The sequence below is a fragment of the Acanthopagrus latus genome, chromosome 21, assembly GCF_904848185.1.
Source record: "Acanthopagrus latus isolate v.2019 chromosome 21, fAcaLat1.1, whole genome shotgun sequence".
Classification (NCBI taxonomy): domain Eukaryota; kingdom Metazoa; phylum Chordata; class Actinopteri; order Spariformes; family Sparidae; genus Acanthopagrus; species Acanthopagrus latus.
In genome coordinates this window covers 27,426,975-27,448,924 of record NC_051059.1, presented here as the reverse complement: position 1 = coordinate 27,448,924, position 21,950 = coordinate 27,426,975, and the positions used below count along the sequence as shown (strand labels likewise).

General features: G+C 41.3%; 1 protein-coding gene and 2 long non-coding RNA genes across 15 annotated transcripts in view; 1 reads left to right on the top strand and 2 right to left on the bottom strand.

Moving 5' to 3' along the window:
* Positions 1–21,950, bottom strand: part of LOC119010645 (discs large homolog 1-like protein) — a 98,668-nt gene that overhangs the window by 65,685 nt on the left and 11,033 nt on the right. For 10 of the 11 annotated variants that reach the window (XM_037082959.1, XM_037082962.1, XM_037082961.1 and 7 more), the window contains exon 3: positions 16,615–16,778. In XM_037082959.1, coding sequence (XP_036938854.1) covers positions 16,615–16,778 — 164 coding nt within the window. Of the gene's footprint in view, positions 1–6,953; positions 7,089–16,614; positions 16,779–21,950 lie in introns of those variants that run through there. The other variant, XM_037082969.1, reaches the window with a different exon arrangement.
* Positions 5,503–9,197, top strand: LOC119010699. Of its 2 annotated transcripts, none has more exons than XR_005072032.1 (3): positions 5,503–6,439; positions 6,959–7,309; positions 8,091–9,197. It is a non-coding gene; the product is annotated as an uncharacterized LOC119010699 (long non-coding RNA). The 2 variants fall into 2 exon arrangements; XR_005072031.1 differs by having other exon boundaries at positions 5,510–6,439; positions 8,741–8,853.
* On the bottom strand, positions 9,341–14,243 carry LOC119010702. 2 transcript variants are annotated; one of them, XR_005072037.1, is made up of 3 exons: positions 14,209–14,243; positions 13,302–13,373; positions 9,341–10,878 (listed from the first exon to the last, which is right to left on the bottom strand). It is a non-coding gene; the product is annotated as an uncharacterized LOC119010702 (long non-coding RNA). The 2 variants fall into 2 exon arrangements; XR_005072036.1 differs by lacking the exons at positions 9,341–10,878; positions 13,302–13,373 and adding exons at positions 13,380–13,914; positions 14,018–14,095 and having other exon boundaries at positions 14,209–14,232.

The following is a 21,950-nucleotide window of genomic DNA, read 5'->3' as shown; positions in this document are numbered from 1 at the left end:
TCTGATAGCCCCGCCCACATCTTCCCAGCATCCTCTCTGTTCCTCCTCCTCTCTAACCTCTCCTTCTGTTCTCCTCACCTCCCCGCAGTCTGCTGGCAGCCTGCTCTGTGTGTGTGTGTGTGTGTGTGTGTGTGTGTGTGTTTCATACGCATGGATGCTCCTCTTGGCTTGTGTCCTCCTCCAGGGCACATCAGTCTCTTACAGCAAGCGCACACGCATACGCACACGCACACACACACACGTCAGTCAGGTTGTGTGTTCAGTTGTGTGTTCGGTGAATTGTTTAACTTCCTGGTCGGAGCTTCTGTGGTCACAGTTGGACTCAGAGTTCAGCTCAACATGAGACGTGATCACATGACGTCTCTTCAGTGTAAACAACAACTGTTACAGTCACACTGCAGATACACAACACACACTTGTGTCACACACACGTTTCAGACAGCATTAATAGTTAATAAAGTATTTCTCCTCTTCCCTCATGATAAAAGACATCGTCAGCATAGTTATAATCGTTCTTTTTTCTCTCAACCTCTTTTTTGTCTTCTAGTTTGACCTCCTCCTCCTCGTTCTTCTTTTACAAGTTAATAATGAGTCGAAGTCAACAAAGATGAAGACAAAGAGAAAGAAAGATGGAGCAGCTCAACGGTTTGGGGTGAGAAGTTTCTGAGCAGCTGATCCAACTGAGTGAACGTCGTTACCTTTGTTTATATCATAATTTGAATTCATATTAGAAAAGACAAACAACGTGTGAACTTAATTTATCTATATTGTGTTTTATATTGAATGAATCATTGCTCAAAAAAATGTGAAATACAAAAAGTAAAACACAAAAAAATCAAAATGAAACAACAAAAAAATAAAAACAAGAAGCATCTACTTTAACAAAATAACTAAAATGATGATAAAATTATTAATATGCTAAAAAAAAAGCCGAAGTTTGTGAAGTTTGTTGAAAAATGAAAGAAACTATAAAAAGAAAATATTATTGTAAAAAAAGAAAACTAGAAAACAGAATGAAAAGTAGATGAACTGGATTTACAAAATAAAATGTATAAATCTAGATATAGAATTGCGAGTTGAATAAATAATTGTATTAGTTGATAAAATGTGATATAAGATAACATCCCAGGGGCTGACGTGACGACAGGTTGATTTGACTTAATCTTTTGAAAGAGTACATGTTAACGACGTCCTATAAGTCTGCTACAGCAGCCTGTAATTAACATGAATAATTAAATGAGGTTTTCCCAGCGGAGCAGGAAGCAGCAAGCAGCTCCTCCATCAACACGCTGCAGTTCATCTGACAGCAAGTGTCAGTCAGCCGGTAAACAGCTGATCAACATTCCCATCAGCCACTGCTGCTCTGTCTGTCCGTGGTCATTTCAACTGGACACGACTCACTCAGCCCTCAACCTCCAGCTGCTGCAGACTGTGGTGGAGGGAGGAGGAGGAGGAGGAGGAGGAGGAAGAGGAGGAGAGACTGTATGTGTGTGTGTTTAGTGTGTGTATGTTTAGTGGGCGTGTCTCCGTGCTCAGTGTTTCCACTTCCTGTGTTTGTGTCCCAGTCAGCAGTGAAGACTGAAGCTGATGATGATGATGATGATGATGATGATGATGGTCCACCTACAGACTGTAGCTCAGCTGCTCTCAGGCAGTCTGAAGTGTGTTTATCACACAGGTGTTGTGTGTTTCCTGTCAGTACTTCATGGTCATACTCATCATAAAGCAGCTGCAGAACCAAACACTGAGCCTCATACCACAGAACCAGTACCAGAAGCAGGGCTCAGTACTGGGGCTGTAACCGCTCTCCTAATCAACTACATGATTAAAAAACATTTCAGCATCCTGATGTGGACAGATGTAGTATTAGCGTGCGTGTGTGTGTGTGTGGAGGCGTCCTGAGCTGAGGTGTGTCTGCAGCAGCAGCAGCAGCAGCAGCAGCAGCAGCAGCAGCAGCAGCAGCAGCTCCTTTTAAACTGAGCTGACGGAGCCACAGAGCTGCAGCACCCACTTAATAAGAGCTGAAAATAGTCCCAACACTGAGGCGCTGCCCTACAAACTGCAGGGAGAAGATGCACGAGTACCATGAAGGTTGCTGGTTCAAATCCCCAGAGGCATCAGCATCTGTTAGCTGACACAGAAAAATATTTGAGGTAATTTTTCACCTACAGATCGATCAGTGAGTCGAGTGAGTCAATGAGTCGATCAGCTGACAGAAAATAATTCTGATGGTTCTGTTGAGGCATTTGAAGGAAAATATCAAATATCTGTGCAATATATTTGCTGTTTTTCTCAGTTTTACAACTCAGGAAATTGAAAGAGGTTTTTTTTTTGAGCTGCAACCAACAAATGTTTTCATCATCAAATAATTGCCCAATCATTTCCTCCATTATCGATTAGTTGTTCGATCTATAAAAAGGTAATTAAGTGATGAGAATGTCTATCAGTGTTTCATCCTCAAGTAAGTTGTTTTAATCAACAATTCAAAGCCAGAAAATATTCATAGTTAAGAAAATAAAATGGATCTGATTATCAGTTTCTGTGGTTTTTGTACCCGATTAAAATTAATCAAAATAATTGTAAAAATGTGCTACTTGCTCTTACGTCTGAGTACATTTAACTAAATAAACATTTGCAAATGTAAATGTGTCTCCTTCATAACTAATAATCTGGAAAAATAAACCATATGGCCATCCAACCATCCCTAATGCTAACATCTGGATAGCCAACAACAACACTGTGGTCAACCATCAGCCAACAGAGAAGGCTGAGGGTCAAAGGTCAGAGCAGCCACACAGCAGCTGACTGTGGAGAATTTACAGGCAGAGTTTTGGGGGAGCGGATCAGAGGACAACGAGGACACGGTACACAGAAACAGGATTTAAGGAGAGAGATGAAGGCCTGGAGGGATCTGATCCAAAAGCAGCAGGAGGTCCAGGACTCAGGCCGTCTCCACATCAGCATCCAGCACTCACCCTCCTGCTCCACATTACCACCAGGATGCTCCTCCTCCTCACTGTCGGAGGCTCTGTGGAGTTTATCTGCCACTCTGGTCACATGACAGACACGGCGAGTGTTCAGAGGCTGTGATTGGTTGAGCGGAAGAGGAGCACTTGATGTCAAACACTTTGTAAAAGCAGTCGAGCTCTTTACAAAATGTCTGAAAGTAAGTTTATAATGGTAGCAGTCGGTCGTAGTACTAGTGAAATCAGACCAGCCCTAAAAGGTATTAATGAACACAGTCAGAGCTGCAATCAATTATTGAGCAACCTAATGCTGTTTGCCGGCCCGGCTCTGCTCGGTTTGACTCGGCACGGCAGGGATTTGCATTTCTATGACACCTGGGCTTGTAGGTGTGTCTTAAACCAATGATGAGCTTGCCTCGATCGCTGCAGTGAGACGGAAGAATCACTGCTAACAAAGTGTGAAGTCATTTAAAGGCTTTTAATTTGAAGCAGCATCACAGGATGCGTGTTGTCAGCAGCACTAACTAAACACCACGACTCCTGAACCAGCGGAGAGTGAACAGCTAGAAGATAGAAAAGTACTGACTTTAAAAACCTCTTTCTCTCAGGGTTCCTGCACAGACATGAGTTAAGTATCGACTGGAGGAGGAGACGGTGACTGTTACGGGCTGGCTGCAGCCACGAGACGTCACCTCGGCCCAGTAAGACTGATCATGGAAAAGCAAATCGGTGCAGCTCAGCTTGACTTGGAGGAAACAAACAAAGTGTCTGCAGGCTGAACGGTCCATAACAAGTAATGGACTACATGTACACGGTGAGTAAGGCCTGTGACATGGCGGGTTAGCTAGCTTGTTCTGATGTTTAAAATGCTGTTAGAATTAGATAAACAGTCTGTTTTTATACAAGGCAGCAAGCCGCCAATTTGCGGCTCGGTCCGCGGTTTTAGACAGAGGCCGGCGAACTGGGGGTCTGTTTTGGTCCGCTGATTTTCCACCTCGGAGGGAACACTTATTTCCACCTCGACTGCTATCTAAATCCGAGGCGTCAGAGTGAGATGGGTGGAGGTGCTGATGACCTGCACTGTTGTGCAGCTCACAGCCGGGGAGTTTTAAAACCAAGAAACAGCTGATCACAGCAGTCAGTCCATCACTTCATCCGCAGACGTTAAGATGAACAACTGGACAGCTGCAGAGATCCAGGAGATGCAGCGTCTCCTCGTCTCTGTAGCTGTCTTCTGTCCACTTGTTGTTGTAGCGGCAAGCTACTAACGGTCGCTACTTTCAAATTAAAAGCCCCCGCTAAAAACCCAGTTCTAAACTCCAGTGGGGTGCAATGTAATGCTCTTATTTTAAAGACAAATTCGTTGTCACTGTTCACAGCCCAACTTCCAGCTTCACGTCATGTCACATGTTTACGCCTGCCTCAGAGGCTTTTGGAAAAGGAGGAATATTACACCTCCATTTTAGAAAGACAGGCCGGCACATTTCTTTTTTGGCAAGGGACCACAGTGTCCGCAGGATAATGACCTGATCATGGAAACCTCACCTGGCTTAAATTCTTACTTACAAAGATGGATCCAGTTTTCTGGTTTCACCATGAGATTGAAGAGCCTCACATTGATGGATCAGATATTCAATGAATGAATCTGTAAATAAAAAAATGCTGTTGTCTTCCTGTGCAAACCTGCTAGACTCTGCAGTCTGTGATTGGTCTGGTGTGGATCTTTGATATGGTTAAATATACGCAGATGTTAGACAGCAGATAAAATAAACTAATTTAAAAATGTCCTACTTTGGCTCTGATGCTAAACATCCTCTCACACATGGTCCCGCCCACAACACTATCTGATTGGTAACACGTCGCAGCAAACAGCCTTATAAACATCGAGTAATCTGGATCGGCCAAGTAACTTGTAACTATTTATCAAAACAGGCAGACCAGTGGGAGCAGAAAGGAGCAGAACATTTGAGCAAAGTTGTACTTCAGAACATTACTTGAGTAAATTGTCCTTTTTTTCCTGCAAATGAACATCGATCCCAAACATCGGTTTTCAGTCTCAGTGATTACTGATAATCAGTATCAGGCCTGAGAAGTCCTGAGTCAACCTGCCAACTAGAGATACACACAAAATTTTGCTGAAAAAAAAAAAGTGTGATATTCAAATTTACGGTATTAATTCTGTTGTTCTCTTTTAATACAAATCTAAGATGTTTTGCTCTATTTGTTGTGTTAATTGTTCCTGAGGTATCAAATCTCAATATATCTTAATGACATCTGATCTCTCGTGTGAATTTGTGGTCAGTCCTGTCCAACCCAACAACATGGAGTCCGGTCAGCCGTCAGACGACAGCGAGGGAATCAGAGATAAACATGCTGACATTACAAAAGGTCGACCATCGGACTAAAAAACAGACACACAGAGAGCCAGAGACACTCAGACTGGATGTGAGAGTTTCATCTTTAAACACACAGAGTGAAAAAAGACCAACACAAAGGTCACGTCCACATCCTGCATCAGACAGCACAGCTCCCGATCTGACCCAGGAACACATCTACAGGACAGACGTTTCTTTTTCTGCTTTCTCAAAACAAACACAATCACATATTCATGTTCAGCAACACAGTCAAACATTATTACTGCACCAGTTGTCACATTGTTATCTCTATTAATAATGCTTTGAACTGTGATTAAAATGATTTCTTCAGTGATGAAATGCTCTGATGGATTTTGGTGAAATGTGAACTGATTCATTCAGTCAGACTGTAACTGTGAACAACAACTGTGAGGAGAGAAAACTGACTCAGCTAAAACGATCCATCCCAGGAGTCTTCCTGTAAGTGAAACCGGTCCAAACGTTCCAGGATTCGCATGAAAACAAGGTTCTTTTACAACAGAACATGACCACACAGTTTACACAGACGTCCACTGTAGATCCCTTCGACCATTAAAACATTTAAACCTCCTTTGGACCCGATCACAACATTTCCAGCTGGAGCCTGACAAGGAAAGCGGTCTAGAATAGTGAGTCTGAGAGAAGCATACAGCATGACACCGTCACCACAGCAGCCTGGAAGAAGCACAAGGTCACCTGTTCAAGACGCCCACCTGGCCTCAAAAAATGTGCAGGAGATAAAAACGGAGGTTTTCCTTCTTTGGTAATACTGCTGACACACAGCAGCCACAGAGAGAGAGCAGAGTAAAGAAAATGAGCTTTCTATGGATAACAGAGGCAGATAATGTGAATAATAATCAGAGAAACTTCAGGGTAGTGTGGACGCTGCAGAGCTTTCAGCTTCCATCATTAGTCACATCATCATGTTTTAATTGGGCAAGTTGATTAAAATGCACACAGGAAAGTCTACATCACAAAAACGGACAATTGGCTGATAATCAATTAGCCTGATGAGCCACCTTGAGTTATCAATACAGGGGCTGAGACCAGAGTGTAATCCATTGATCGTATGAAAGGCAGGTAAAGTCTCAACATTACCTTACTGAGGTGGCTATGTAATGTTTCTGTACCAGAGAGAAAACGTTTTAAAGAGAGAGATAACCAGTGTAAATTAAATTAATGAGAAGAGAAAACGCTCCGCCAAACTACCATTAAGAAATATGACTAATTAACAATTCCTACGTGTGTGTAAAAACACGCCGCTTAAAAGAAAAGAGGATGACATTCCGTATATCTCGACAGTGTTCTATTTAATTCGGCACTCTAATAATCCATAAAATATACTGTATTTTCACACAAGCGTAACTTTTAAAATTGATCTCACGACCAGCCTCTGTTTATAAGCTGCGCTATTTTATAGGGAGCAGATCCCAGGACCGAGAGGCGAACCGTGTCTAAAAGTAGATTTTTACTGAAACCAGTGCTCTTCAGTGAATCACACACACGCCGAATTTATCACCGAGCCATGATGAAGTGAACGCGCCCTCTACACCGTCTGTGTGTCCGCGTTTAATGCTGTTTTTCTGGCGTTTACCTTAGTCGTGACAATACAGATGCAGTCCATCGTTCCGAGCCGGAAGGAAAGCCCGGGAACATCAGCATCTCATCGCGCGCCGTCCCGTCTGCTGCAGCTCCAGCCGGGCACGCGACTCACGGCTTCACCAACAACGTCACAGTCACACACACACCGACCGACAGCCTCCGTGAACCCGACAGAGAGTGTGTGCTCACCGGAGAGCCTCCTCATCCCTCCTCCGGTCCTCCTTCCTCCCGGTATCCGGAGCCCAGCGGGGGCTGGACTCACCGAGCCCCGTTCCTCCGGTCTGACGCTGCGTTCAAGAGCGGTGGGAAATCTAAACCCTCTGAAACGTACTGAACTGATCCTGGGCTGTAAGTAACTAAGTACTATTACTCTCACACCTGAACCTGACAGATGGCTCCTGCTGTAACGCTCCCTCACCTCCAGTGCCTCAAAACAAGTCAGAAAATCTAAGTGACTGCATGTGTTTGACATGAAAGTTCAGCAAAGCAGGACAAAATATTACAAAAAACAGTTTTTTATTTTGAGTTTTTAATTGGGATCTCATTAATTTGTGCGTAAGTGCTACATGTCTTATTTACACAGTGCTGTTTGCTGTTCAATCAGCTTGTTTGTGGATCTCCAATCCAAAATACCAAATATTCCAACAGATGTGAAGGCAACACTGACATACCTGTACTGTATGATGATTATGAAATTGAAGGTAAACACATCTGGGCAGGTGTTTTACATCTGAATATCATGAGCAGATCACATTAAACTAAAAGTTGAGCAGGTCAAACTCAAAATGAAACATCACATCGTCACCACGAGGACATCCAGACTTCAGAACGGTACTTTAAGTTATTATAAAGACATTTTATGACAAAACATGTTGTAAAGCTCCTCCATCGGCTCTCATCCACATTGTTAAAACTTTGTGTTGCATTCTGGACCAAAATGAATAATTATTTCCATTATCAATGATTCTGCCAGTCATTTTCCTCAGTAAATCAAGTCATCACTCGTTAGTAATGAATCATAAAACAGTTAAAATGTCCGTCACAACAACCAAAAGCTAAAATTTAAGTCAAGAAGCAGAAGTCCTTCATTTACACTCTAAAAGACAAGCAGGTTTTTACATTTTTACAGGTTGGAACCAGCACAATGCCTCGATGATTAATAACTTCAGGGCTAATCATTTAAGCCCTAATGAGGATATGATGTCACAGAACGATGCATGTGTTCTCCGGTGAAGCTGCGAGGTGTCCAACATGACATCAAACTGATCCACAGAGTCCAGACGCCGATTCAGTTTGAATTCTAAATTCAGGACTTTAAACACACAGACCGCCTGTTTGTTATCACATGTATGACTCAACACCAAATGTCCGAGGAGGAGGAGGAGGACGAGGAGGAGGACGAGGAGGAGGAAGAGTGAGTGTCGCAGCAGCAGCAGGAGACGAGGCAGTGTGGGCGGGTGGGAATCACAAGGATGAATATTTTACAGTTCCATGGAGCCGTCATGTGGCTGCTCCCTCATGTGTGTCATCATACAGTGTGTCACTCACGCCTCCTTATTAAACATTCAGCACTCCACAGGAAGTGATGTAACCAGCGTTACACACTCTGAAACTACAGAGACTGAAAATCTGGTTTCATTCAGAGATAAACATCATTTCTGCTGTTCCCACCTGAAATCCACCCGCTCAGACATGAAACTCAAACATCACGCTAACGACTACATGACTGTTGTATATTGTTACTGTCTTTGACTTCCTGCTGCCTCTTTATATTTTCAGGTGTTTTCAGTTATTTGTGTGTCAAGAGTACGTTCCATCAGGACCCGATAACTTCCTGACAACTGTAATATAATCTACACTTCATTTAAATAAAACTGTCATAACAAAATGTCCCAACTGACTGATATTGTAATTACCTTTAATAGACAATAGACAACTTTTTTGCTTCGACCGTTCATTCTGAAGTGAACACTGATGTCACAGTGATTTCTGTAGACAAAAAGACAGCGTCCATGTTTAGACTGATTCACTGTCATTGTGATATTCAGTCAACACCAGGTCAGAGTAGAAGGTGGAATTACAGCACAAAGGAATCTGCCATTGTGCAACCACAACAGTTCGAGGCACCCGTTTGCCGGTCTCTATCCCCCCATAACGGTGTAATAACATGAATAACTGTGACAAGAAAAAGAAGCCGGCTGATGTAGGAGGCAGAGAAGAAGAAACCGAGGTATGTACATGAACGACGAGGCATCAACATCTGTAGTCATTAATCAGCACGGTGGAGACGTTGTTGGAGATAACTCTGCTTTTCACTGACTCAATTAACATCAGCTTAGCATTTATAACAGCATCAGCCAAAAGTCAGGACAACAGAACTTCTTCACCAACACGTTTATTTAGCTGGAACAGTCGTCTGAGGCCTCAGTATGAAACCAGTGGTTGTTGTTTACAGAGATATGACAGCATGCAGCACTGAGACTGAGACAGGAACAACCAGCACAGCGTCGTTTCTTCTTCTTTGGATCAGATGACGTATTTCTTCCCTCAACTGTTTGATATTAACAATAACATTGTTTTCAATATATAGGTAGAAATGTTATGACACCATCAGTCTGAGCTATTTTTTGATGTTATAAGTCCAGTTTTTACATTTAGGACCAAGTTAGGTGTAAACTTTCTTACATTTTCAGGAAGTAATCAAATAAGTTGATGCTACGACTGATTCAGCTCCTGTGATCGGACGTCATGGACACTGTGTGGGGGAATAACTCATGCAGTGATGCAGTGTGGAGGATTTCATTTGATCTCAGAGACTCAGATCAGTTTTTACTCCAGAGGACTTCAGCACAATCTGAAGTGTGATCATAAAGCATCCACTCAGCAGTGAGTCCACCTCACATTCAATCATCACGGCAGCGAGACGCAAAGGGATGAAACTATTTGTCTCTAGTATATAGTATATTTTTATGTATTTTCAAGCATGTCAGACATACTGTGCACATGAACAGACTCCACCTCCTGCTTTTACATTAAGGACCGAGTCACAGTCATCTAATGACATCACAGAGAAGACGACAGGCAGCAGGGACACGTTACTGACAACACGACGACACTGATTATACTTTATACTTTAGGTACAATTTTAACAGTATTTGTACACAGAGATGTTCATACTACCACTTCAACTGCATCTACAAATTAAACCAGGTGAGCTGGAATCAGCCAGCATGACATCAGAAATGATAATAAGGATCTGTCTAACTCAGCTGTGGAAGTTTCAACGTTCAGACATGATAAACATCCTACCTGAGGGATCTGATCACAGGTGTGAATGAGAGGCATTTTAGATCAGATCATTCAGATCACAAACGAAGAGGAGAGACGTGACGAGGAAGGACGCGAAAGAGAAGAACGAGGGAAAAAAAGAAGAACGAGGAGAAAAAGAACGAGAAGAACAAGAAGAATGACAAGAAGCACACGAAGACAAAGAGCAACAACAACAAGATCCAGCCACATCATCACCAGACTCCCTTAACAAATGTGTCAGTTTAGTGAGTTGTTGAGTTGGAGACACTTTATAAACTCTGTGAAACTCTGTCTCTGTCTCGTTCTGTATTATTTGGACCTTCTTGTTAATTCAGCAGATGTTCTACATGAACTTCTTTCTGTGTAGAAACATGGAGTCTGTCTGAGTGATGGACTGTTGGTTTGGTCACTCAGACGCAGGTTAATGTCAGCTGTGACGTGACGGACTGAGGGCTGGATGCTGTGGTCGCTCAGGACAGATGTTGATTTCCGGTCTGAGCTCATTAGTGTGACTGTCAAAACCTGAGATGAATCTTTCCAGATGTTTCTGTGAGCTCTTTGACAGCTTTCACTCCAGCCTGCAGATATCACAGCTGCTGCACACAGAGCTGTGAATGATGGATGATGCTGTTTAAACTTCACAGTGATCATTTTCATAAAATTCCTGGTTAACAGAGGTGCAGAGTCATCAAACATCCTGCTGACAGTCAGACTGAGGTGACTGCAGCTGGTACAAATGTTCAGACGTCCCTCTGGTCAACAACGGGTCAGAACATCTCCATCCAACATTCAGTCATTTCTGCTTATCAGCTTTAAATGAACACATGAGATGATGCCTTTTAAATCAAACCATGAAGACACACAGCAACCTAAAGAGTCAACGTATGATTGAAACCTGCACAGAAACCAGAACTCAAATCCACATGAACCACCACCATGAAGGTCCTGAACCCAGAACAGCTCCCGTCTCTCTGAGCGGGTCGTCGGCCGGCGGACAGCAGGCTACAGACAAACATCGTGTTTGTGTCTTAATATGGAGGACTGAGACTGTCGAGACCAAATGTCATAAAAAGCAAGCATTAATTAATAAGATGTGACATAAGTTTGTATTATTGTCTTTATTTAATTAACTTTGTATTAATTATTTTCTTTATTTACTTTTATAATGCATTTCAATGAATCATTTCAAAATGTATTGCATATTCATTTCCCTCCCATTTTGTAAAATAATACAAATTAAATGTAAAAAGTAAGACTGAAATAAATGAAACTCATTTTTCTTACAATTTATAATGAAATAATGGTTTTAAACATTAATCATCAGTGTTGTGGATTTATTGAAATAGTTACTTTGACGTGTTAACAGTATTTATCTGAAGTCTTACTTAATTTATTGAGTTTGACTTATTTATTGACAATTTGTTGTCATTTGATTCAGTTGGATTATTTTATAACAGAATTTAATTCCTGTTAATTTTATCAAGTTGCATCTTTAAACTTAACAAATAACTCCACTGAGTGTTTCCTTCGATTAGAACATTTGGATTTATCCAGTATTTTTTAAATAAATTAAAATATCCATAAAATAAAAACATGTTCATGTCTGTTTTTATTAATGATACATAAATATTATGTTCAACATTAATAACTGCAGTTAGTTAATTAGAGAATTAGTGACAAGGAGTGTTGGTTCTGTAGTTTTACATTTTCTTTGTTAATTAACAGATATTTTGTATGAATACGGAAGTTGTCACGATAAAACTTGTGTAAAAGTGTTTTGATCAGTTTTCTAGCAATTATTCTCAAACTAATAATTCAAATGTTTTATGACTGGTGTTTGAAATATAATCAGATAGTGGAAGACAGCGGTCGACCATGTTAAAGCTCATTTCATTGTTTTCATGCTACGTTGCGTTTGGTTCGGATGTGAAATCTGAATATTCAGAAGATCGCATCAGAAGATTAAAGAGGATATTTAATGCTGTCACGCTGGAACAAGGTCTGTACCTACAGGTTCTGTCCGTCAGCTCTGAGGACCGGAGCTGTACTGTTCAGACCCGACAACATCAACCAGAATGAATGAAGCACATTGAACCATGAACCCCTGAACCAGCACAAACCACCTCAACGCGTCGCTGCGGTTCTTCTCCAGTCGCTGCAACTGGAGTCTTTTATAATATCAAAACATGAAACCAGAGAGGAAATCCTGCCGCGCAGCTGAAAGCAGCCAGAACGTAACGACCATGACGATTATATCAAAATGAACCTGATGCACATCTGGCAGACGGACGTGATGTCAGAGCAACGAGTCACATCTGTCTGCATGAATAAACATCTTCCACAGTGAAGCATTTTCACTCTGAGCGGTCAGATTTCTGGATTCTGTCGTCACCTTTGATCTTTCAGAGCGACGACGTCTTCATTTGTTTTGTTCTTCGGTCTGTTTGTCTTAAAATAAAAGTTAATGTGAGTCAGTTATGGAGGACTGAAAGTGCCAAAATCAACAATAACTAAATAATTGGCTCAAAAAATGTATTCATTTCCTTTTGTTTTATCATTTTATTTATGTATTTATTAATGTATCATTTTGCAAATGCAAAGAAAGAAGAAATAAATAAATGCATGACTATACAAGTTAAAAAATGAATAATAAATAAAATGGTCGAACAAACTGGATTGTGAGAAATAGTGGAATTAATCCAGAAGCAAATCATAAACAGAAGAAATCTGTCTCAGTTTTATAACGATTCTTCTGACAGTAAATCTTCAGCTGTCGTTCACCACTTCTGTTTAACTTTTAGTCACTTCCAGCCGAATCTTTGACGAGCTGCGGCAGGATTTCTTCTCTGGTCTCGGTCACATTCAAACTGAACTACAGCGACACCTTGAGGACAAACCTGACCCCTGACCCCTGACCCAGAACCCCCGCCCCCTCCGATGGTCCGAAGCACACGAGGACTGGATGGGACATGCGTTGAAGGTGGACGACAGCCACGCCCCCTCCCACCAACAGCAGGCGTCCAGTACTTACTTGTGTGTCGCTGGCGGGCGAGCGCTTGGCCTGCGCCAGCGTGATGAGGATTTCATTTAGGAGGGGGGAGTCCTACGAATGACCATGTGTGTTTACAATCAGAGAAAGAGGAAAGAGAGAGAACGGGTTCAATGCAAACAGACACCAGGCTCAGACCGATCTGCACTCAGGCTCTGTGGTTTGTTTTGAGCCTGTTCGAGTGCCAGACGGGTGGAGACAGTCAGTCAGAGGGAAACAGTGAGTGAGGAGGAGTTGAACGATCTGAAAACTTCAGCTTCCTTTTGTCTGCGTTAACATTTCCTTTAATGAAGGTTTCTGATTTATAAATCACTTCCACTGCACTGTGTTGAATACACCAACAGTTCTACAGAGCGAGTCAGCTTGTCTACAGTCTGCAGGTTTATTTTTGGTGGATTTCTAAACTTGTCTGATCCCAACCTGCAAAAACACACCAGGATAAAATTGAGCTATTGTTGTAAAATATCTTTTTAAAGACAAACCAGCTGATCTGTACTGATGCACACATGAACGGCTGCAGAGCTGAAGAGCTGTTGAATTGTCTGAACTGAACGTGTGATGGTTGACCAACGTGTGACTGGATGAGCGTCTGAAGCTGTAAGAAAAATGAGTTCATTATGATTCATCCTGTCGGGATCATGAGAATCTGCACTAAATTTTAATAAATTCAGATCTGTGACAGTGTTGGTGTGACTGACTGACTGACAGCTGAACACAGATGACCTCATCTCATCTCATCCCACTCATCCGGCACTGAAACAGGTCAAACAGTTTACCTGTGGACCCAGGTGACCCACACCTGACATCTCAACTGCACTGACTCAACTGCAGCTGACTCAGCTTTGTCATGTTCTTGATGAAACCAAGAGAAAATTAAAACAACTCTTACTGACGAACAGAAACACTGCTGCCGCTCCACCTCCTCCTCCTCCTCCTCCTCCACCTCCTCCTCCTCCTCCAGCAACAAAAGCACAAAGATCATGACGCTTCAGATGGAATAAAACAAGGCGAAGTCTTCGAAGGCGAAGCTTCTGTCCAACATGCTCTCTGAAATGGTATGAAACTTTAAAAAGGAACAGTCCAACACTTTCAGGCTCACTCCAGATGGATGTGTTTAGCCTAGCTTAGCACAAACACTGGAAGCAGAGGGAAACTGTTAGCCTAGCTCCTTTTAAAAGGAAGCACAACTCTAAAACTGCCTGATTCATGTCACACACACATGCACACACACACACAGAGTCAGGGAGGTTTTGACGTGGTGCGTTCAGAGTCCAACACTCTGCAGGAACATGCAGCGCTGACACACGGCTGATCCTGTGTGAACGTAGATATGACAACTGATCGACGACACGGCTTGTCATCAAATCTAAAACGAGCTTCAATATAGAGATAAGATAAATTTCTCTTTTTCATCGCTGCCTCGCGATGACTGTCACAGACGACTCATTCTGCTGGTTATTATGAAGTGAATTTAAACATGTTCACTTTTACTTTGATGTTTCTGTGTCTGTTAATTTGACCACATATTAAAATAACCTCACAATAAAATGATTTATAATGCTTTGTGCTATACTGTCATTAAATCTGGAGCTTAAATATGTTAAGAGTTACTTAAAAAGGTGAATCTTATGGAGGATTCAATCTGCAAAATCAATAAATTAATGTTTCAATAAATATATTAATACGTCACCAAAGCCATAAAAATCTAAATAAATGTGGTATTCTTTAATAATGATGTGACATCATTTGACTTAACATTTCTATTTAATAATTCTGTATTTATTTACCTTATTTAGCACCTCTCTATCTCTCAAACCTTTCCCATTTGCATTCTGCAAGATTAAATATTCATAAATACATTTAAATAGATGATTTATGTACTTATTAATGTGCTGACTTGCAAAAAAAATCAAACAGGAAAAAAATCCAGAAATACATTCCAGAAAAGAATAAAGACATTTAAAACTGACAACATGAAAAACTAAAGCGAGAAGCCACACGGGTCAATAAAACAAAATCACATTAAAACAGAAATACTTATTCATGTCCTATTTTTCACTTTAATTAATGCCTACATTTGTCTTCAACATCTTTTTGCTGCTTTTATTTCTTCATTTGTGATCGAGGCACTTTCAGTCTTCCACAGAATGTGAACTTCAGGAAGAGAAAAATAAAAAAGTTGTCACAATAAGTCAGTTTTGCTCCTTGTTGTCTTTCTGACTGCAGCTGTTTACTTCTGTTCTCTCCACTACTCACATCTCAGCTTCCTCACCATCTGCACACTTGTGTGTTCATGATTACTGTGAAATCAGACTGAAGAAGAAGAACTCGTGGCCAGAAGTATGTGGACAGCCCTGTGCAGACGTGTCGGGTCAGAAGAGTGCTGTGACATCATCGGACTCGGCTGCTGACTCAGCAGGAGGGAAATAGTTTCACTGTGTTTCACACTGTTTCTGTTAACGAAGTCCAGCTGATTAAAAACAACCAGCTGACTTTTCACTTCACACACTTCTTCACATGTCTACTCACTTCCTGTCTGTCCAGGCTTTAATGTAACTAAGTATATTTACTCCAGTATGGAAACATTTAGTTATTTTATAGATTACATGCCGAATCAGAGAAAGAGTATCTACAGTTTATACATACATGTAAATATATGGATCAGTTTACTGTTACTTTTGATACTTGAGTACATTTAACAGATACTTACAGATACTTTAAGACTTCTACTCGAGCACGACTCTGTTATCTACCTGCTTTAATCTCATCACGTTGCCAAATAAAGATGATTTCATCCTAAAATAGTGAAACGACGTGAGGTTTTCATCGCGGCCACACTGAAGAGTGACCGTATGACCTACAAGTGTTACACTGACGACCCGTCCCGTGTTTGAACCCGGGTCAACACATCCTCTGCACACCAGATAAATGATAAATGACAGCCAGCAGCAGACGACAGCAACAGCATGATGAGGCAGGAGAGCAACAGAAACAAGCATGACGCAGCCGGTCGCCCTGAATCCTTCCTATACCTCCACGCTCGTCATGTGACGGGTGATCAATAAGAGAGCAGCGACGGAGGCTCGTACTGAAACAAACCGTGGATCCTGAGGCAGCTCGCATCAAACAGAAGCACCTTCAGCATCATCCTGTCATGTTTTCACAGGTGTGATCTATTTTTAATGTTCTCTATTTTTACTGTTCTGTTCCTGTCACCGTCATCACAGCGGACAGAGCAGCTCAGACACAAGAAGAAGAATTCACTTCCTGTCCCGAGGGAGCCGTCGGGTCTTACCTCGATGCTGGTGCTAAGGCTGGGCAGAGTGTCCGAGGTCACCGTTGTGCTTTGAAGGCTGGAGAAGTCCCACAGGTGGACGGGCGCCATGGGGTCCGCCGCCTTGGAAGACTCCACCCATCTCTGACTGTCCAATAAGGTCACTTCGTAAAATTCCTGGATATCTGAGAGGACACAGGAGCAGACATGTCAAGAGTGTGACATCAGAGTCCAGGCATTCTCCAAGACTTCAAATAGGCAGCTTTAAAAAATGTTTGATTAAATGTTGTAAAAGTGTATTTGTTTGAGGGGAACGACTGCTCTTTAATCAAATTAAAACATCGTATGTAACTAAAACAGGGCCGTCCACATCATGATGGATCACTGTCACAATAACTTTAATGACTGTGATTCTCCACTGATGAACAGTGAGGTTCTGGACACAGCGGCTCCGATCCTGCACAGCACGCTCTGCTGGGTCGGCAGATCGGGAAAATTAATATTCAATATCTGTTGTTTGTGTTTGTTGCACAGAGACACAAACAAGAACACTGATGTCATCTTTCAGCTACATCGGCCTCCCTGCACAGGACCAAGACTTGTGATTGATTGATAGTTTGATTGATATTCTGAGCCCGTCCCTGCAGCAGCGTCAGCCTATGAGAGGCCATAATTATAAAAAGCCTGTGGTCACATCCAACATGCGACTTTATTTTTGGAGGAAGGCTTACAGAGAGCGGAGATCTAAAATAACCAGAGCTTTCTTTAGCTCGGCACAGCAGCTGACCGCCGGGGCAACACAGATGTTTTCCCATCAACCATCACTTCAACAGCTCCTCGCTGCAGCTACCGGCCTTCAGATCTGATCACATATCAGCCTTCAGACTGCAGGGAGGGCTCAAAAACACACCTGCAGTCACATGATCAGAGCTCAGCCAATCACATGATGCTGATCGTCGATATACTCTGTGCTGGAATTATTTTAAATACTGAACCACTTAGAAGTGTTGAAGCTAACTGTCCTCTCTCTGAAGTCCTGCTCAGTTACACAGTTAGTTACATTTCTACATTAACAAAAACATCAGCGTCAGAAACGACTGTGGCCACAAACAGGAGCTCAAACATTATTCACACAATTGAGAACAAAACGGACGTTAAAGATCAGTTAAATGATTTAATGAATAGACAACAGATCAATCAGACTTCAGTTCCTGACCTATAAAAGGTACGGAGGACTGAAACTGCCAAAATAAAATAATTAAACAGCTCAATAAATAAACATTTTATTAAATGTTTGGTAAATAAACACAGAAGCAAATTAAAACTAAGACTCCCCTACTAATTAACATCCCCATTTGTTTTAAGCATTTAATTTAATTCATGTATTTATTTATTTATTACTGTATTATTTTCCTTTAACGTTTGGCTGCATAAACAAAATAAATAAATAAATAAATAAGTGTGGAAATAAAACATTTCATTCATTTATTTGTGTTCTTTACCTAAAAATGTTAGATAAATAAAATAAATAAATAAAACAAATAAATAAATAAACAAGTGAATAAACAGTGGAATCAATATAAAGGTAAATAAATAACTGCAGTTATATATTAATATTTCTGTGACTTGTTTCAGCTACTTACATGTGAAGATCTGCTGTTTCTATGGAGGACTGAAGTTTCTAAAATAATCAATTATGACCTAAAATGCTCAGAAAATAATACGAAAAATACATTTATATGCATTTATATATACATATATTCAAATACATATTTAGTTCATATGAATTCATTTATTATTTTGCTAAACAGAATAGAATACATAAATAAACTTAAGAATAAATTCATAATAAAATGGCCAAACAAATGTGAAAATAAACAGATTAAAACAGATATCAACTTATGTCACATTTTATGAATCAATTAATACCCACATTTACTTTTAATATTAATGTTGGTGTATGTAACGACATATTTCCTTATTTATTGGATGTATTTATTAATGCACGTCTTTTTGATTTTGGCAGCATCAGTCCTCCACAGGGAGCAGCTAATCATTGTGATCAATATTTGACTTTGAAAACGACCAAAACCAAAATAAAATCAGATAAAATAAAGAACGTCTTCAGTGCGACGAACGAGTGACGGATCAGAAACGTTTCATAAGATGTTGCTGCTGTCGAGTCATTTCTGTTTGATAAGCGACAGAAACGACTGATCGATTATTAACAGATTAGTAGATACAGATTCCTGCTCAGTCAGAAGCAGCTGGTGAACTCAGTCAGGAGGACTTCCTTCAGCTTGGCTCTTTCACAATAAGAGCCCAACATGTCTGGGTGACATCAGTGCCACGTGGAGCTGCTGCAGTAACTCCCCTCTGTAATCTGCAGCGCTTCAGACCGACTGGGTTCTGACTTCATGTTCCCTCCACCAGCCGGGTCACAGCCTCACATTTGTCTGATCTGGTTCTTCTGCTCTGAATACTGTAACATAACCAGCAGCTGCAGGACAATCGCTTTGTTGTGAGAGAAGAAGAAACAAATGACTGAAAAAAAGCCGATTTTTCACTGATATGGTCAAATGTTACGTAACGCTCTCTGATGACTGAAAATAGCTCCAAACATCTACAGAAGCTGATGTAAGAACTAAAAATACCAAGTTCTCTGTTCTCTCCCCGACTCATCTCATTGTTTTCTCTCTCTTCATAATAAGTGAATTAATTCAGCAGAACTGAAGTCGCGTCTGTGAGCTTCAGTATGAAACCCTCAACAAAGTTTTCACATCCTCCCTGATCCTCCGACTGTTCATCTCATCGGGTCAACGTTTTAATGAATCCATAACCTGCAGAACTCACACGCTGCCTGCTGACCGCCAACATAACTGGTTTTCATTGGTCAGTTAGTCAGTTAGATTAAGTAAATCCTTCATGCACTGGTACAGGATCAGGGATCTGTGGCAACTCAGACCATTTCTCTCATAACAGAGGTCGTTAAGTGCTGCTAGCTATAGCCGCTAGTTAGCAAGAAGGTTTGGATGAATGAGCACCAGAACTGAAGCCCAGAGCGAGCAACAGGACTGGGCTCAGCAGCCCAGATGAGGGCTAGACCAGGACCGAACACAGCCTCCAGACTGACAGGGGCCGGTTTAATGACAGGGAATATAAGAACTGTTACCCGGGTGACTTCACGCTACGAGGCGGGTTCAGACGGGAACAGGAGAGAGGTGAAGCAGCAGAACTTGTTTTCAGGCAGAAAAGCTCAGCTGTGCAGAGATGAAGCGTCTGGACAGCCGTCGCTGTATGATCCACACTGATCCTCCTCAGTTTACTAACTGATTGGTTTTTACTTGACATTGGGACTTCAGAATGAGGAAGATGTGGGGGATGACATCATCCATAGGAGACAAAAGTACAGCGAATATTATCGGCCAGGACAAAGAAATGCAGCCACAGTGACGTCACCAGAGCCTTCCTAGAACTGCTTGGAGCAGCCGCACAGACAGGACAGTGGGCTGAACCTTTTCTCACTGCTCATCACAAACAACTGAATAAAGACGTTTCACTTCTCATCCAAGAGGCTCTTTCAGCTCTAGAAGAACTAGCAGAACTGAAGAAGCCTCTTGGACGAGGGGTGAATCGTCCAGTTGACAGCACTCTGTATGAATACAGAGGCCTTTATCATCCTGCAATGACATTTTCAAAGAGCAAAGAACTCAATGAGGAACCATCATGGGGTCTGTAATTGTTAATTTGTTAATTTCAACCTTTAGGTTTTAAATCAAATTAAATACAGTGGACAGAACGCTGACGTCTTTAAAGCAAAACTGATCCGAGACCAGTCCTCTCCATGATCACATTAACCAGTTAGACTGCCGAGTTCGACACAAGAGCTTCTGTTGTGCAGTCTAATAAAAGACCACACCTATCAGAGCAGCAGCTGGGTGGAAAACACACAACGTCCGGGATAACTTTTACACCACCAAGTCACCACACCCAGAGTGTGCAGAGGTCAGCGGCTGACTGATCATCCAGAAGTTACAGCTGAAAGCTGATGACTCAGAAGAGAGACGGGTACAAGAGGAACATGTTCACTCGAGAAGCTGCTGATTCAAACCGTATTTCTGGTCTCTGAATACAAAGCCGTGCAGGTTAGCATCATGCTATGCTACGCTACAAAATCTGTAAGAAAAATGCACTTGTGTTTATAAAGTGTGTTGAGAGAGACAATCTCCAATTGTTCAAGCCTCTTAACTGGGAGGTTTTTCTGCTTATGTAGGTGGTGAGTCACCGTAACTGGAATATTTTGAGGTTTTGGTCTGTTGGTCAGAGAAAAAAAGATATTTAAAAGACAATAACATAAATTATTAAAACTGTTAGAAACAACATTCACTTTTTAAAAATATATTTCATAAACTTAATAGTCAGTTAATCAAATAATCAGTAATTGCAAACTTTGTCATAAATCAGGGTGACCAGACGTAGTCATCACCACATCACCAGACTCCATTAACAAATGTGGTGATTTAAGAGTTGTTGAGTTAAAACAAACTTCATAACGTAGTGAAACTGTGTCTCTGACAGATTCTGACTCATTGTGTCCTTGTTGTAAATTCAGCATTAAATGTTTCAGCTGAAGTTGTTTGTCTCCTTGTAAAAAGTGTCAGTTTGTGGCAGCATGTCTGTACCAGCCTGTCTGCTTCTGTGTCTAAAGTGCTAAAGTCTTACCTGCCAACATTGATCAGCTGTTTGAACACACTGTTTACACTGATTTCACCATTTACACTCCATTTATGAAAGAAGAAACATGTTATTGATCTGAACATGTCACATGTTACAAAGACACTAAACAGGAACAATATAGGCGACTTCTTTGTCCCCGTGGAGAAAGTCACCAGACTCCCTTAACAAATGTGTCAGTTTAGTGAGTTGTTGAGTTGGAGACACTTTTTGATCTCAGGTCGTCAATGGAGACTGATGTTAATGCCAAATATACAGAGACTATTAGTTTATTTGCCCCCCTTTTTATTTCATAGATAATACATTTCGATAAATTTTAATGATAAATTGTCCATCACACTGGAAATCTGGTCACCTTATAATAAATCCTGGTCAGAGTTCAGACACTCTGCAATTAGCAGAGTAATATCCAAATCTTTAGGGCCGCAAACTGGATGTCGATTTATTAAATTGGAAAGATTCAATAGATGCCATCTGTTTCTGAGAGAGGAATGAGGCCAGTCTGAACTAAAAGAATGAGAAGAAAAACAGGAACTGAAGCACATAGCTCTCTCTCTCTGTAAATCAGCGGCAGTGGGATTATGGACTGGGGGTAATCGTCGTGTCCACAGAGGGATTACACC